The sequence below is a fragment of the Melospiza melodia genome, chromosome 5 (genome assembly GCF_035770615.1).
Source record: "Melospiza melodia melodia isolate bMelMel2 chromosome 5, bMelMel2.pri, whole genome shotgun sequence".
NCBI lineage: Eukaryota > Metazoa > Chordata > Aves > Passeriformes > Passerellidae > Melospiza > Melospiza melodia.
This window is the reverse complement of record NC_086198.1, coordinates 93,468,468-93,484,037: the sequence shown is the minus strand read 5'-3', so window position 1 is coordinate 93,484,037 and position 15,570 is coordinate 93,468,468. Positions and strand designations below refer to the sequence as shown.

At 38.7% G+C, this 15,570-nt stretch overlaps 1 protein-coding gene across 4 annotated transcripts in view; it reads right to left on the bottom strand.

The window, feature by feature from the left end:
• Positions 1 to 15,570, bottom strand: part of CTNNA2 (catenin alpha 2) — a 481,291-nt gene that overhangs the window by 96,504 nt on the left and 369,217 nt on the right. For all 4 annotated transcript variants that reach the window (XM_063157887.1, XM_063157886.1, XM_063157888.1 and 1 more), the window contains one exon: positions 5,150 to 5,302. In XM_063157887.1, the coding sequence (XP_063013957.1) occupies positions 5,150 to 5,302 (153 nt within the window). The remainder of the gene's footprint in view (positions 1 to 5,149; positions 5,303 to 15,570) is intronic.

The window sequence follows — 15,570 nt, the reverse complement described above, 5'->3', positions numbered from 1 at the left end:
GCAACTTTGATTATTTGTTTTGTCTCCAGAAATCTTTTCATTTTGTATGAGGTGAAACAGACAGATCCATGTGGGCTCCACAAAACTCTTCACAAAAAAATCAATTAATGCAAAAGTAATAAGGGACTTTTGAAAAGGTGATCTTTAAGTGCTTTAAATATGGTGCTTCATCAGTTCATACTGAAGAAGAAAACACCTCTTCAGTCAGATTTTGTTGGAAATAAGAATAAAGCAACTGAGTTTAACTCTTGTAAATGTTCACTGACCACCAAAAAGCTGAAGTATTTCCATCAAAGCATTAAAACTCCTCAAAGTGAAACAACTAGTAGAAATATCTTTTTATACCCATCCTTTTGAGAATGGAAAGTCTGATCAAATCCACTATAATTTGAATTCCAACTGAACAGACTGCTACAATGGCTCTTAAGAATTTACTGGATGTTGAATTTCATCAACCAGGAAAACCTGTTAGATTTAATAATTGAATTTTTCTAGAAATAGTCCAGGGGACCAACAGTTAAACCATAGAACCTCTAGTAAACAGAACAATGCAAATTAATTATTAGCCTCCATATAGTGCTTTAATAGATGCATTGAATAAATCTGAGCTGATTTATCAGTCAGGTGCCTTTGTGTGGTAGATATTAGAATTATCTGTCATTAACCTTATGCTACTAATGAAGGTGCTTGGGTAGAAAAGTAAAATGACTTTCTAAGGTTACATCTGAAGTTGGCATTACAACTCAGGAATTTACTTTCAGTCATTGGAAACAATTTCTTAAAAAACATAAAGGAATTCATGAGGTAAAGATCATGACCGGGAAAGGCACCATCATTTCTCTAACCTCAGTTTCAGAAGGCAGAAAAAAAATGAGAAATGGCTGTGAAAAAACATTGCAAGGAAAAGAGTTACCCATCCAAGCCTGAACTGGTACCATCTAAATTCTGTTTTATTATATTATTATGATTTACCCCTAGAATCTGTCTGACAATTTGATTTATTTTGTATGATTTACATTATAGTTAAGGGACACCTCACTCTGTGTTTCCAACAAAACCCATAGACAAATCTAGTTGTCAGTGAATGTCTCAAAAAATGACAATCCATCTTTGTTGTTATTAATGTTATGGTAAGAGGTAGGGAAGGGAAAATATCATATAATGAAAATGGCTTTTGAGAGAAGATTTAAATATTCTGCAATATGGACTATAAAAGAAACTTAACCTCCTTAAGGCTCAAGCTGACAAAATATATTTTTAAAAATGTATTGGCTATGCAGAGAAAATTCTGCCATTTGTATTCAACAAATATCAAGAAGTGCAATTTTTTTTTCCCTCAGGATGGAAAAATGCAGGTTTCACATAAAGAAATATTAAAACACGTATTATTTTTTCCTGACCTTTTGACAGGCTGTCTATTGAGCTTGGTAGGACATCCAAAAAATTCAGATTCAGATTTCAAAATTAATGATTAATACTACAGAATTTTCACAGCATTGAAGTGGCAGTGCCAAATTCCTCTACCATGAGCAAGTGCAACTCCACGCGTTTCAGCAGAGCTGTGTTTGCACATCTTAGCAAGCAATGCTGGCCCCGTGCCTGGGAAAGCATCTTACATTTCACAGTCACTTGATTATGGCTCATCTTTAATCCACACTTTACTATTTGCAAGATACTTGACCCACAAAACCAGAGAAGTCCATCTGCTAAGGTTCCATTGTGCATCAGTAAGTAAAAATGATGAAACTATTTGAAGTGCAAAAATCTTGTACAAAAGGGACATAAATATATTCCAAGTACATATTTGCTTCTGCAGACTGATGAACTTGAAATTTGGGGTTAAAAATTTCACTCGCACTAGAAATTTGTTTTTCAAGATGCTTTTTACCTGAAGCAGAAATAGTTCTTACTATTAAAAGGGCAAGATCCACCTGAAAGAACCCATCCTTGGAAAAAAGTAAGAATGCACCCACAAGCCAGTACCAGCTGTCACAAATATACAGAATTCAATTAAGAATCTGCTTTTAATAGTCTGAAACAGCCTAAATGGAATAAAAATATTAGGTATTAGCCCTGAGACATCTATTGATACCAACATCGTTCCTTTTTGGTGGGGTACAAGATAACTACATGTCAAAAATCATTAACCAGCCTCCAGTTTGGTCTAAAATACAAATCTAATGTAATGTTAGCCTTGTAAAACCAACATAATTGAAACATTTTTTGTTTCATGGATTCACAGAATGCCCTGGGCTGAAAGGGGCTTTAAATTCCATCCAGTTCTACCCCTGCCATGGGCTGGGACACCTTCCACTAGCCCAGGTTGCTCCAAACCATGCCCAAACTGGCATTTCCAGGGATGGGGCAGCTTTTATGGGGGCAGCAGGGTCTCACCATGCTCACAGTAAAGAATTTCCTCCTAAGAATAAACCTAAATTCTCCCTCTGACAGTTTAACAGCATTACAGTTCTTTCTTCTTCCCATTAAAGTTGTGGGTTTTTCTGGCAGGGAGTTTTTGGCTCTTTTTTTTTAACTACACCCCTAAAAGGTATTTTTCCTCCTTTTATGCCATTACCTCTTATAATATTTTTAAAATATCCACTTAGCTATTTTTAACTTTTTTAATAATGCTATTAAACCTGTCATTGCAGCACTTTTCTGCAAATCTGTGGAGGATGTGAGTGCTATAACACTAACCCCACATATGTTCACTGCACATAAGCCTACAACTCCACTGCCACTATAATATAACTATGAACAAACACTGTGGAGGGGTTTTCCATTTGTTTGGGGTTTATTTTCCCTCTCTTTATACACCTACCAGCTATTTCTTCTTTTCATTGCCACAGCTCCAGTCACAAGGAGGCAGCAATAAATCTTTGCATCTACACAGGGGCTGGGAGGGAAGGTTGCTGACGGCCCTGTGAATCCTCTTGCAGACAACAGCAATAAAAATTACTGGATTAAGCATTGTACAGAAATTTTAGACCCCCAAGACCTCCCTTTAGGCACCTACAAGTTCAGTACTATAGGAAACACCTGATTTCCAGGGCAGAATGAGGTACCTTGACTCCCTGTTTGGTACGTGGCAAGAATGAGATGCTCTAGAACATGTGAAAACACAAAAACACGCATCCACTGTAAAAAAACATCCAGACACTTATTTTATCAGGGAACTATCCAGATTTAGTCAACATTAGCCAAGGAACCCTTATTCATTGCCTCAGCTCAGGCTCTACAGATTAGGATGAGTCCTGATTTAACAGAAGACATTCAGATGTAGCTCAGTACCTGTCAGATCAGTAGTTCCCTAATTGCATTTCCCTTTGCTAAACAGCAGATTTTGTGACAAGAAAATATGTTGCAAAGGGGCTACAAAGCCTTCAAAACATTGCTAGTGCAGAAAAATGCCACACAATGTTATGGAGCAAATCACCGAGTTATATTTTTCTTTAAAAACACAAGCACCTTTCATAGTTCTCGGAGGGCAAACCAAAATGAACATTATAATAATTTTATTAAATGTCCATTCCATGAGTATTCAAGGTTTCAATCATTATACTTTATACTCCTCATGGTAGAATAAAGCTATTTCAATATCATCCCTGAAGACTTGTAATTATCACTGGTCGACTTTACAGTGTGTCTCTTCAGAAAGAGAAGGTACTATATATATATATATATTTATTTATGAACTACAGACTTTTCAAGACCATATCTGTTCTTCAGGCTGTGCCTTCTCTGTAGGTCCTTTTCCCAATTTCAGCTCAGACTGACAATTAAGTCTAGAGCAGTCCTTGGCCAGGACCAGACTGTGAAGCACTGATTTGGCTTTTTACTTAATGGACATTCAGCTCAATCGTGCTGTTAGTGAAGCTGAACTGAAAATTTAATTCTTGCTGCTCATGCCTTTTGACAAAGTGCTGCAAACACCATTTCTAACATGCTCAATTGCTTTAATGAACCACTAAAACACAGCACGTTCCTCTGCCCCTCATCCAAACATTTCCGGGGCCATCACCGGTGTAAAGTTGACCAAAACTCCTGAAATAAGACCTCAAACATTTCTCCCAGTCTGTAACTTTTCCTGCCTCTCCTGGAGGTGCCAGAAGGAAACCTGGCTGTGTCAATAAGGTCACTTACTGTCGGAACCCAGGACATCCCTCTGGCTGTCCTGGATGCCTCGAGCCCCTGCCAGGGGGCTCAGAGACCCTGGCACAGAGTCCAACACCCCTGTGCCTTTGATGTTGACGCACAGAAAAAAATTACCAACCTTATACGAAGAATTGCAAGGCACAAAAGTTTAAATAAAATGATGGGTAGTTTGTCGCAAGGTGAAAAGTAGAATTTTGGAGTTTCTAGAATAGAGGCTCGAAGTCTCAAGATAAATAAAAATTTGGGTGTGTTTTGTCCTTCTCCCCTCCTTCCTAGCCTCCATCTTCTAAGTGATGATGGCACTTTTGGATTAGTTTAAAGTAGGAATCCACTGTCTAACATAAGTGATAGGTATTGAGAAATTATTGTAAATTATATACATGTAGTTCTTAGTATAAAAAATAACACTGCCTCTGAAGGCAGTCAGAGTATCTGAATCCAACCTGCCAGACAAACCTTGGCAGGTCAGAGAAAAAAATATTCTAGATAACAGAAAAATAAAGAACCTTGAATGTAGCTATGATGTTTTCTGAAAAATCCCTTTGCTAGGATTTTTTTCTTCTGAGAAGCCTCAGAGGAAAAGAAAAACAATAATTATCAGCTGCGGAATGCAACAGGTGCATCTTTGATTGGTCCATGTTGGTTGTTTCTAATTAATGGCCAATCACAGTCACTCTGAGAATCACGAACTTTTGTTGTCATTCTTTTCTATTCCTTTCAGGCCTTCTGATGAAATCTTTTCTTCTATTCTTTTAGTATAGTTTTAATATTATGTACACATATCATAAAATAATAAACCAGCCTTCTGAAACATGGAATCAAGCTTCTCGTCTCTTCCCTCGCTCTGGGGGAAGAGGGAAGTGAACACCACCACACTTGAGAACCAAAACAAAAAAAAATCCTAACTCCTCCTTCAGTTGCCAGGCTGGGGAAAAAAAAACCTCTCTGGCACATCTCAAGGTCAGCCAAAACCACAAAGACACCAAGCACTCACCTCCACCAGCTTGTTGGCGTGTTCACGGAAGACCTGAGCGTATTCCTTCACTTCCTTCTCGTTGCCGCTTTTGGCGGCCTCGATGAGAACCAGCAGAGGGACGTTGGTCTCCAGGAATGAGTCTGAGATGTGATCCATCACTGCCTTCCGGAGCTGGGACAGAGGACAGCACAGCAGTAAATAAATGACATTTATCAGCACACCCTCCTACTTTTCATGTCGAAGCACTGATGTGCTTCGTCTCGCGGTGTTGTGTGCGAATTTGGATTTTTTTTGCTTTCTTTTCTTCAATATTTGCAGCAAGCAAAATTAAAAACTTGAGGGCCCAGGCTCTGCAAAGCCCTCCTGGGATTTGTGCTGACATACACCTAATCCTACTGGCCTGAATGGATCTGTACAGAATGATGGTGATAACTCATGTAAGACACAGCAAATTGATGAGAATTGAAAGCTCCACACTACTTGAAAAAACAGTTCAGCTCACTAAAAAGGCAAATATGGATTAAGGAGCTTAACTCCAAGCAACCATTAAAAAATATTAGCCTGAATATTTCTAAGCCTTCTCTAATTCCCCCAGTGAATAGTATTCCATGCAATAATTAATATTTTGTGTAGCAGATGCCTTGTGCTTTGTATTCCCATTTGAATAGCTCCAAGAAGTATAAACAGAAAACCTTTTTAGCATTTTCCAGGAAGATTAGAAAACATATTCCAATTTATTCTAAAGGAAGAAAGAAACACTTTACAAGTTACTGAAGATTTAACACCTGTTAGTCCATATAAACATCTATTTGAAGCAATATTACTGTAAGAATGATGTCACTAACTTCTTTTCCACCTTGCTAATGACCACTAATTAATGTCAAACTTCTCCAAAATTTGAAAGACAGCCAGAAAAATGACTGAAATCTTAAATAATTCTTCCTGGAAGCTTAATTGCTCCGCGGGATTGTGGATCAGAAACATCTTGATTATGTTTTCTGCAGCTTTTGGGTTGTTAAGAATGAAAAACTGTGGACTCAAACAGAAGCTGGGAGCTATTCAGCCTGGAGCCTTGGGTGCCCATTAGTCTCCTTAAATCATGCATTTTTAGTTGGATGAAGCACCCAGAGAGGTAATTTTCTCTATTCTGAGCCCAGACAAGAAAGCTTTAGTTAGACAAGGTGCCATCAAAACACCCAATCACACTGAAAACTGGCCTATTGTCAGACATTGCAAATACACAATCCAAGATGCATTTGCTGTTTGATGACAGCAATTCTCAGCTCTATTTGAATAAGGAGAAAGCTAACTTTGAATATTTTTCTTTCATTCCCTGAGTGGCGCAGTAAAAACAAGCAAAGCAAAATAGCATATATGTGCTTGTAGGAGGTATTAATTTTATTTCCATCACAACTGAAGCAGTCAACGTATTAAGCAGTTCTCAATTCTCCTTAAAAATTAATTCTACTCAGATTCAACCTGGAAAGTTTTTTTTTTTCACTTTCAAAATGATTAAAGGCATTCAGAATAGCAAACTCAGTAACACATACAAACAGGGGGAGGAAAGAAGACAAAAAGAAGAAAAGAATCATCTATCAGAGACCTGCCAACAGTTAGGAAGCTGGTGTGTGTTTGCTAACACCTATTACATTTCCATCTTGTACTCTTTATTTTTTCTCCCATCAATCTGCTGCTCTCCACTTGCTGACTCTTATTTTATTCTTACATTAAAAGCTCTTTCAGACCATGCTTTGGGTCTATTTGCACAGCATCTCACACAATGGGACCCCAATCCATGAAGAGTTTTCAGAGGTACCATCTCAATATAAATAACAATATTGTTCCAAATACATCAAAACATTGCAAGAAAAAAGAAGAAAAGATGTTCTAAGATGCTGAATGTCAGAGAATAGTGCAGCAGCACAGCACCCTGCATGCTATGGTTGATAGATTTCCAGTCAGTATTTATAAAAACTTTTTAACTTAAGAATTCAGAGACATGGTGGGATTCTTGGGGTTGCTGTGTGAAGGACAACCAGAAGTTGGACTCTGTAATCCTTGTGGGTCCCTTCCAACTCAGGATATTCTGTGATTCCCTGTTAATTCAGTAGTTTCACCTACAGCCAGCATTAAGAGAGAAGTATTGCCAGAAAAGATGCATCATAAATTTGCATAATTCTCCTCTGCAGACATCCATTCCCCAGGGCTTGCTGGCAAACTCCAGATCAGGTGCCTGATTTGTGTACCCACAGTTAGACTTTGATGCCCATTGTATCAAAAAAGGCCAAATGGTAGCACTTCCAAAAAAACACACCAAGCTTTTAAAAATCCAAGGTGGCTTCCAGCTCATTCTCAGTGAAAGATCCCTAAAAATTTCCACTTGCTCAAGTTCAGGATGTGCCAGTGAAAACTACTGTCCACTGCACTAAAAAACCTTTACTTTAAATGCTAAATGAACACCAAACCTTTCCTGTTTGTGTCCTGCCATAAGGAGGGATCTGTTCCAAAGGCTTGTATTTATTCAGTGAACAAGAATTCAATTTTTAATCCAAGGTAATGTGCTGTTATGGATCAGGTTATAACAATATGCCCCATGGAATTGTAACAGCAGTCTCAGGATGTTCAAGTAAGCAGCTTATTTTCATCAGTGTCAAATATCTTCAGCTTACAACCACATACCAGAAATCAATAAAAAGGACAGCAAGAGCATCAGCTAACCAGCAATTTGGGGTTTACCATAGTAAATATACAGTAGAGCTCTTTCTGAATCAAAAGGAATGAATAAAATGGATATCTGGTTTCTAATGGTAACTGTGTGTTGTACTCTGAGGTTCATAACTGCAGCAGCTGAAAAAAAAAAGAAACTGAATTCTGCCTGTCACAGGTTTAATAAATACAAAATTAATACATTCTATTTTTCTTGTGCTGTGTTAATCATAGATGTCAGAAGAATATTTCTGGCCCCTCTTGTAAACAGGCACTATAATTTCTTCCGGAATTTGTTATCTGAGTTTTAGGACGTCCTTGCATTGAAGTTGAAAGGTAGAGTTAACAGGTTTTCTGTACGTAGGAGACCACAAATTTTGCCATCCTTCACCACAAGCTGTAAAGAAGGACTTGACAAAATCATTTGTTAAATGTGACAGCAGTATGAAGGCAAGACATTCATCCTGGAGCTCAAATGGATACATGACAAGGTAATATTAATGGCACCAGACACGACATTTAAAAGGACTGGCTCACCATTGCCAGTCTGTTTGATCCAATTAAGGCTATTCATCAAGGCAAACAGCTACTGGGAAAGCAATCCCGTGTGTTCCTGTGCATGCTGCAACAAAGTGCAGCCCAAGTGATGCCTTGTGCACCCAGAGATTTCAGCTTCACCCAGGCAATGCCAGCCCAGAAGGGAAAGGGAGAAGCTGTGACTTGAATCTGGAAGCAGCAAAAGCCTGTCATGTTTTATTCCAAAACCAGCACCAGGGCTTTGCTCATGCACCTGTATTAACAAATGCCTCTGCAATGCCTTAATTTATGCTGAGTTCTGATGTAAATATTATGACACACACTATTACTTGTAAGACAACGCTTTTAGGTTCTTTCCCCCCACAGGATTTTTAATTTAGAGATTAATTCAAAGCACAGATTCCACCACGTGAAACTTCATTTATTAGAGGAGGAAGCATATTAAATTAAGGTCTTGCTTAATTCATTTTGTCAGAGAGAAAACTTTATTGATGTACATAAAGCTAACAGATAAATAAATTTGCCACACCAACAAAAAATATAGAAGGAAAACATCAAGACCTGGAAATATTTCTGAAAGCATGAATGGTGCACAGGCAGATTTTATGCCTTTCCAGTTCAGTCAATTCCATCAGTTTATGGTGCACAGTCAAGTTGCTGCTTTTGATAGCATCATGCTCTACTGTTCTAAGCACTGTTTAGGGCACTTTTATCATTGTCAGTTCACAGCCATAATCGAGCTCAAAGAGGTTAAATGCCCACCAAAACGATGTTTACCATGGCTATATAACAATTTTAGAACGAAAATGTCTCAGTGCTACTTACAGTCTAGTAGAGAATTAAATGTCTAATCCTGCCACTGGAAGGTAAAGCCACAGCAGGAGATTAATGACTCCAGCAGATTGTTAAACTTTATAAAGCCTGGCAGTGCAGAGCTGCCTGTAACAAAAGTTTACCAAGGAGCACCTCATTCACCACTTTCCATTTAATGGGTGTTGCTACCCAGCTCCAGTTTGCACCTGCAGAGAGCTCCCGAACAGGCATTAATTCAGTTGAAAGGGATGAAAATAAAGCCTCCTCCACTGCAGCTAAGGTGTGTCACCTCCAATATGCTGTGAAATTGAGTTCTGGAGAATAAGGCAGTGACCATTAGAGGCTGCTGCAGTTTGGTGCTAAAGAGAAAAGTCTCAGTCAGTTCCGCAGAGTGTGTCACAAAGGATGTGACCAAAGAATGGTAACTTGGGGCATGGGAACAGCAACACCACCAGTTCTGTCTTGGCAGATTAAACAGCAAAAAGACTGATATTTAGAATATGTATCACACTTGCATACTCAAATCACAGATCTATGGAATAGATTAAAAAAAGTAAGATTTGAGACAAAGATAAATCAGGAAGAAGCACTGTTATAAAGACAGGTAATTCTTACTAGCATCATGAAATGGCCTGGATCTTAAAGACCATCCAGTTCCAACCTCTCTGCCATGGGCAGGGACAACTTCCACTGTCCCAGGCTGCTCCCAACCCTGTCCAGCCTGGCCTTGGGCATTCCAGGGATCCAGGGGCAGCCACAGCTGCTCTGGGCACCCTGTGCCAGGGCCTGCCCACCCTCACAGGAAACAATTTCTTCCTAAAATCTAATCTAATCTAATCTAATCTAATCTAATCTAATCTAATCTAATCTAATCTAATCTAATCTAATCTAATCCTCCTCTCTTTTAGTTTCAACTTCTCAATATATTTTCCATGTGTGAGCTTTCCTCTCTCCATAGAGAAGCTGCCATAATCAGGAAAAGATTTGGGGTGAATTTGCTAACAGAAAGCAAGTTGAAGTGACAATTTTTTGACCAAAAATTTGGAAGAGTATAAGAAGCACAAACAAAGAACATTCCTCCTAGTCATGGGCCACTACAAAGGATTCCTCAAAATGGTTCATGGCCCAAAGCATGGAAGGACCCAGTTACCAAGTGCTGAGGTACTTAATCCACATTTATTTAAATTTGTTTCTTTGCTGGGGTTTTTTTTGAGGGCCTAAGGTGGGTGGTTTATCAATTTTCATGACAGAAAAATTTTATACTGCCTTTTCAAAAAAATATTTTTCAGCAAGGGCAAGCCTCAGTCTTGCTAGCAATATTAGTGCAGTTACATAAAAGTAGAGAAAAAAAAATACGTTTGGGGGAATGATAACCACAAAACCCCCCAAACATGTGAGGATTATCAGGGTATGAACTCTGTCTTTCATGTCTGGATAGAACAACAAAGACCCAACTCTGATGGCAGTGCTGGGATTCTATTAAATATTTATTATTTCTAAAAATAAAGAATTATACAGTGGATTAACAGGTAGAGGACAGGACAGAGATTCCCATCAAAAATGTGGGAAAATCAGAGATACAGGTAGGAACTGAGCAGACAGTGAAAAGCATTAGGGAAGTCAAAATAACCCAGAAGTGAAAAGACAGTGATTAACTTTTGCATTCTCTATGACCTGAGAGGGGAGAATTGTGATAAAGTGAATGTGGGAGGATGAAATTGCAGAACGGGAAATTGCATGTAGGAACAAAGAAAGGGAAAAAAAAAACCCTATAGGTTATGCCAGAAGAGAAAAAAGGGACAAGACTTTGAAAAATAACCTTGTGAAAACTGAAGAGGACTGAAAAGTATCGAAAACATCACCAAAACTGCAAATCTAAAGGGTCTGATGTAAAACAGGTGGGACAAAGAAGAGGGCAATGAGGAAGAATAGAGATAATGGATTAAAAATGCAAAGATTAAAGTAAAAACCACAATCTATTGTGTAGTTTCATTTACAAATCTCAGGCCCTGTTGAAATGATACTTAAATGAAGCAGAGCTTTGGAGCTTTATGGTTTTTTAATCAAATACATTATATAAATAAATAAAATGGCGGAAAAGCTGGTTTGGGGAGATTAAACAGCTATTTGGTCAAGATGGGAAGGAAATTTTCTACAAATACTCTTAATGAAGTTATCCTCACTGTGAGCAGTCAGATCCAGTAAGCCTCACGGGTTTAATACGAGAAATGTCACACATGCCACACTTGCAGAGTAAATATTGCCTTCAGCTTCTCCAAGACCTGGAGACTGAGCCCAGCGGAAGCTGGTGACAGCTCTTGGGCAGACCTGTCTGTGCAAGGGCCAGACAATGGCTGAAACAAGATTAAAAATTGATTGTGTGCTGCAAAAATGGATTTCTCATCATCCTGCCCAAGAGTCACTCAAAGTCACCAGTGGATCCCGCCCCATGGACAGAGATGATTGATATCTGATACTATCAATTATCACCCATGCCTTTCAAAAAGCCCTTCCAGCAGTGAGATCAGTCTGGGGTTTGTTCTTGGTTGGGTTTTTTTGTCTTTTTTCTCATTTCACTTATCCTTTGTTTTGTTCTCCATTGCAGTAATTTTTACACAGTAAGAACTGCAAACAAACCTTTTGTATCTGGTTGCTTAATTAGAAGTAGAACATAACAGTAAAGATATTTCATAACACTTAGAAACAGAGTTAGTGAACAAAATTAATGTCAATTAAGAAACAAATGCAATATTGAAATCCCACTTGGCAATTAAACTCCATGTACTTTGCCACTGCTCATAAGCCATTAGGAAGATGGAATTTGAGAAGTCTTTGGAAAAGAATTATGTTTTCCTCCATGTTTACAGTGCTCCCTACCTCATGCTACTGCACCAACATTTGCAGCTATTTTTATGAACCCAAACTTCTGTAAGTGCCTTTAGCAGATGTGACTACAGGTCATTCTTGAGATGATACTACAGAACAGTGAAGGCTTCTTTATGCAAAAATATTATCTACAGAAGTCTCTTGAAATACATTTCTGGTGGGGTTTTTTTCTTTTTTTTTGGTCTAGCTTGTGGATATTTTTATTTATAATGTAGCAACATTACACACTTCCACTGAGCTTCTCCAACATTTACGGTGGTTTTTAATGAAATAGTATTTTAAAAACTCTACACTCATTCCTCTGCAGTGATTACAGAGGCAGGCATCTTCTAAACACAAAGATTTGATGGAACATCTGAGGTTTTATGAGGGCTCAGTATTTGAGGAATAATACACAAATTATGTCCAGTAATCTCTTCCAATGCAATAGAGCTGTCACTGAGTTCTGCCTCCTAATTCTTCTCAAGGCACTTTGAAAGGCCAACCCTCTGCTCACTGAAGGTGACTTCAGTTAAAAAAATAAAATAAAATAATAAAATCAGGTCCCTATTTCAAAAAGCAAAAGCACCCATGGTTACTACATTGAAGCTTTTGCATGAAAAAAATAATCCATCATGAATATTATGTTGCAGCTCAAAATTTCCTTTGTTTGATGAAACTTACACACTGCAGCCTTACCCAAAACTGCCTGATATGGGCATGGTTTCCTGAAATATGGCACCATATGTGCATCAGTAAACATTATGTGTAGAGTAAATTAAACCAAGCCTTATAATTAGGCAGTAAGGAAATTACTGCAGACCTGAAAGAGTAAATCAGCAGTATTAAAGCACTCTCCATTTCCTCTGGAGCACTTCAGAGCACCATAAAAACCTCAATGTCACAGTGATAAACACCTAGAAGTGCATTTTGAGGGAGACAAAGACACCAAAATCCTTATTAATTGTAATTCAAATAACGGGGCATTTTCCTTAATTCTTTAGATCAGATTTTGGAAATTTTTACTAAAAGTCCTTTCCCGTAAGGTAAGTACACCAGTTATTCTACCAAATGGGAGCAGACAAAAAGTGGAAGTATTGATCAGCATGCCAGGGGCTCCCAGCTCTTTCAGACCATGTTGGTGACATTCAGAGTGTCCCTAATCCTGGGGCCATAAATTCACTGGAAGCTGTAGGAGCAGAGGGCTTGGGGCATTGCTACCTCTGCCTTCTAAGCCAGCATCACCCCAGAGTCCAGCCTAACACCTCTGTGCCTAGAAAACAGCTACAAATCTAGAAAAGTACTACAAACAATGCAGTGCAACGCTATTAAATGATCACAAGGCATAAACATGTAGCCCTGGCACAGAAATAAATCTGTATTAGCATTTAATACAGATTTGGGAAGCCAGCTTCCACATTTTCATATTCAAGAGCGCTGGAGTCACTGCAGGTGAAAATCAAACCTATTGAGCAACAAGGGAAAGGGGCTGGGTTTCTCACAAGCAAGAGCTGATGCCACAGGTGGCCTTAGGTTCAAAGAGGTTTAGGTTAATTTGTGGCTGACTCCCTTTAAAAAATGCCAGCATTTTGTCAAGATGCATTTTCATGCAACAGAATGGGGCAATCTCAGCATTAGCACTGCACTTCCCCTTGGAAACAGCCAGAAACTCCCCCTGGGTAATACAGCACAGACTCCTGTGGATCATCTGGTTAAATGTGACCTTGCTTCAACCCTGCCTTTGCAAAAGAAATCTTAATAAACATTCCTGCCAGACTAAATTCTGAAGTTACAGCCTCCTTGGATATTCTGCTGCTATTTCACACTTGCATGAAATTCTGCATTTTCAGAACACTGCAGCAACTCTTACAAACTCTCAGTGTTATGTGAGCTAGGGAAGGTCTGTGACTATTTCATTCTCCGTTTTCTTGCCTTATTTAAATTATACAGGTATTGAATTTTTTTTAAAAAGCCCCCTTCAGGATTTATAACTTTACCCAATGTCCTTTTGTACATCAGAGAAGGAGAACACAGTTCCCCAGCCCCCCAGAAATGCACTGATTGCTGCACCGTGGGCTCTATGGACAGCTGGAAAGCCAAAGCACTCCTCACACAAACCCCCCTTTAGGGTGACCCAGTATGAAATCAGATTGTTCATGGCTCCCTATGCATTAAAGAGCTTTTACAAGACACATCCTGGAATCCCCAAATCACCCTCCAGAGATGAAATCTCCTGTGACTGTCAGGGAGGCTGAAGGAAAGCCACTTCTTTATATCTCCAGCTGATTTCTACAACTGACATCAGCTGGTCAGAATGTTCAGGGTTCTCTCTTTCCTCTTCCCCCTGGCCCCTCAAGTACGACTTTTTTATTTCTTTGGGTGTGCTCTTCATTGCCTTTGGGAAGCTGAAGGAAGTTTGTTGTATTTGTAACAAATTGTTGTATTTGTGTATGTAAGTTGTAAACTTAATGTATATTAAGTTTGATTAGAATTGGGTTCCCATTTTCCACTAAAGTTTGGGTGTTTTTTTTCTTTTTGAGCCATTACGCTTCCCTTGGGCTTGTATCTTAATATTCAGATACTGTGCACCTCCTAATGCTGGCACAACACAAGTGAGACAGCTTCACCTTCAGAAGAAACTTTATTTTCTGAGCTTCAGATCATTCTTCTAAAACTGGACAGCATGTCTTGCTTATCCTCACAGGATTGCTATCCTCACAGTCAGTTAATCATGATTTAGAGCACCAAGATTTAATTTCTAGGTGCTGCTGGCCCTTCCTACAGTATTTAAAGTCATCTGGTCTGGGTGTGAGACAGCTTTGCTGCAATAACAGGATGATAAGATTTCTTCTTTTCTGTGTTTTCCTCAAAGCATTTATATTCTGTAAAGAGGCAACCTATGTATATCTTTGAGTAGAGAGATTTAATCCACAGACTGAAAACTTATATAAGTGTCTATCTATAATATAATTGACATTGTATGGGTTAGCTGTGATAAAATCTGTTCCAACAGAACACATTCTTTCAGTTTTAGGTGTCCCATCAGTCTAATTCCATGAGTTAATATTCATGCTTTTTATTCTGAGAGTCCTCCTAGAGTCTACACCAATTTTTGGCAGGCTTCAACGTGCTAAACTTTTTTTTTACCCTAAATAGCATTCATAAACAGTGATACAAGTTAATCTACGTGGAAGTGAGTAACAGAAAGAGCAAACTGAGACACTGCTGCTCAAGGAACAGAGAGAGATGATAAATAAGCCTAAGAACATGCTGAAGCCTGGGATGCAGCTCAAACTGGAGTAACCCATATTAAATAAAGGACAGAAAATTGCAAGTCCTTTCAGAGACCTATGAAGTTGATAAAAGCTGAGTATGATCAAGATGTTGTCCCCAAGGTCTCTGTTTTACCAAATTTGCACAAATAAATTACAGGAGGTATTTGTCTCATCAAACTTGAGGGTTTTTCAAGCTTGACTTGCAGCTTAATACAGCTACTGAAACAGTATAATCTAATTAAA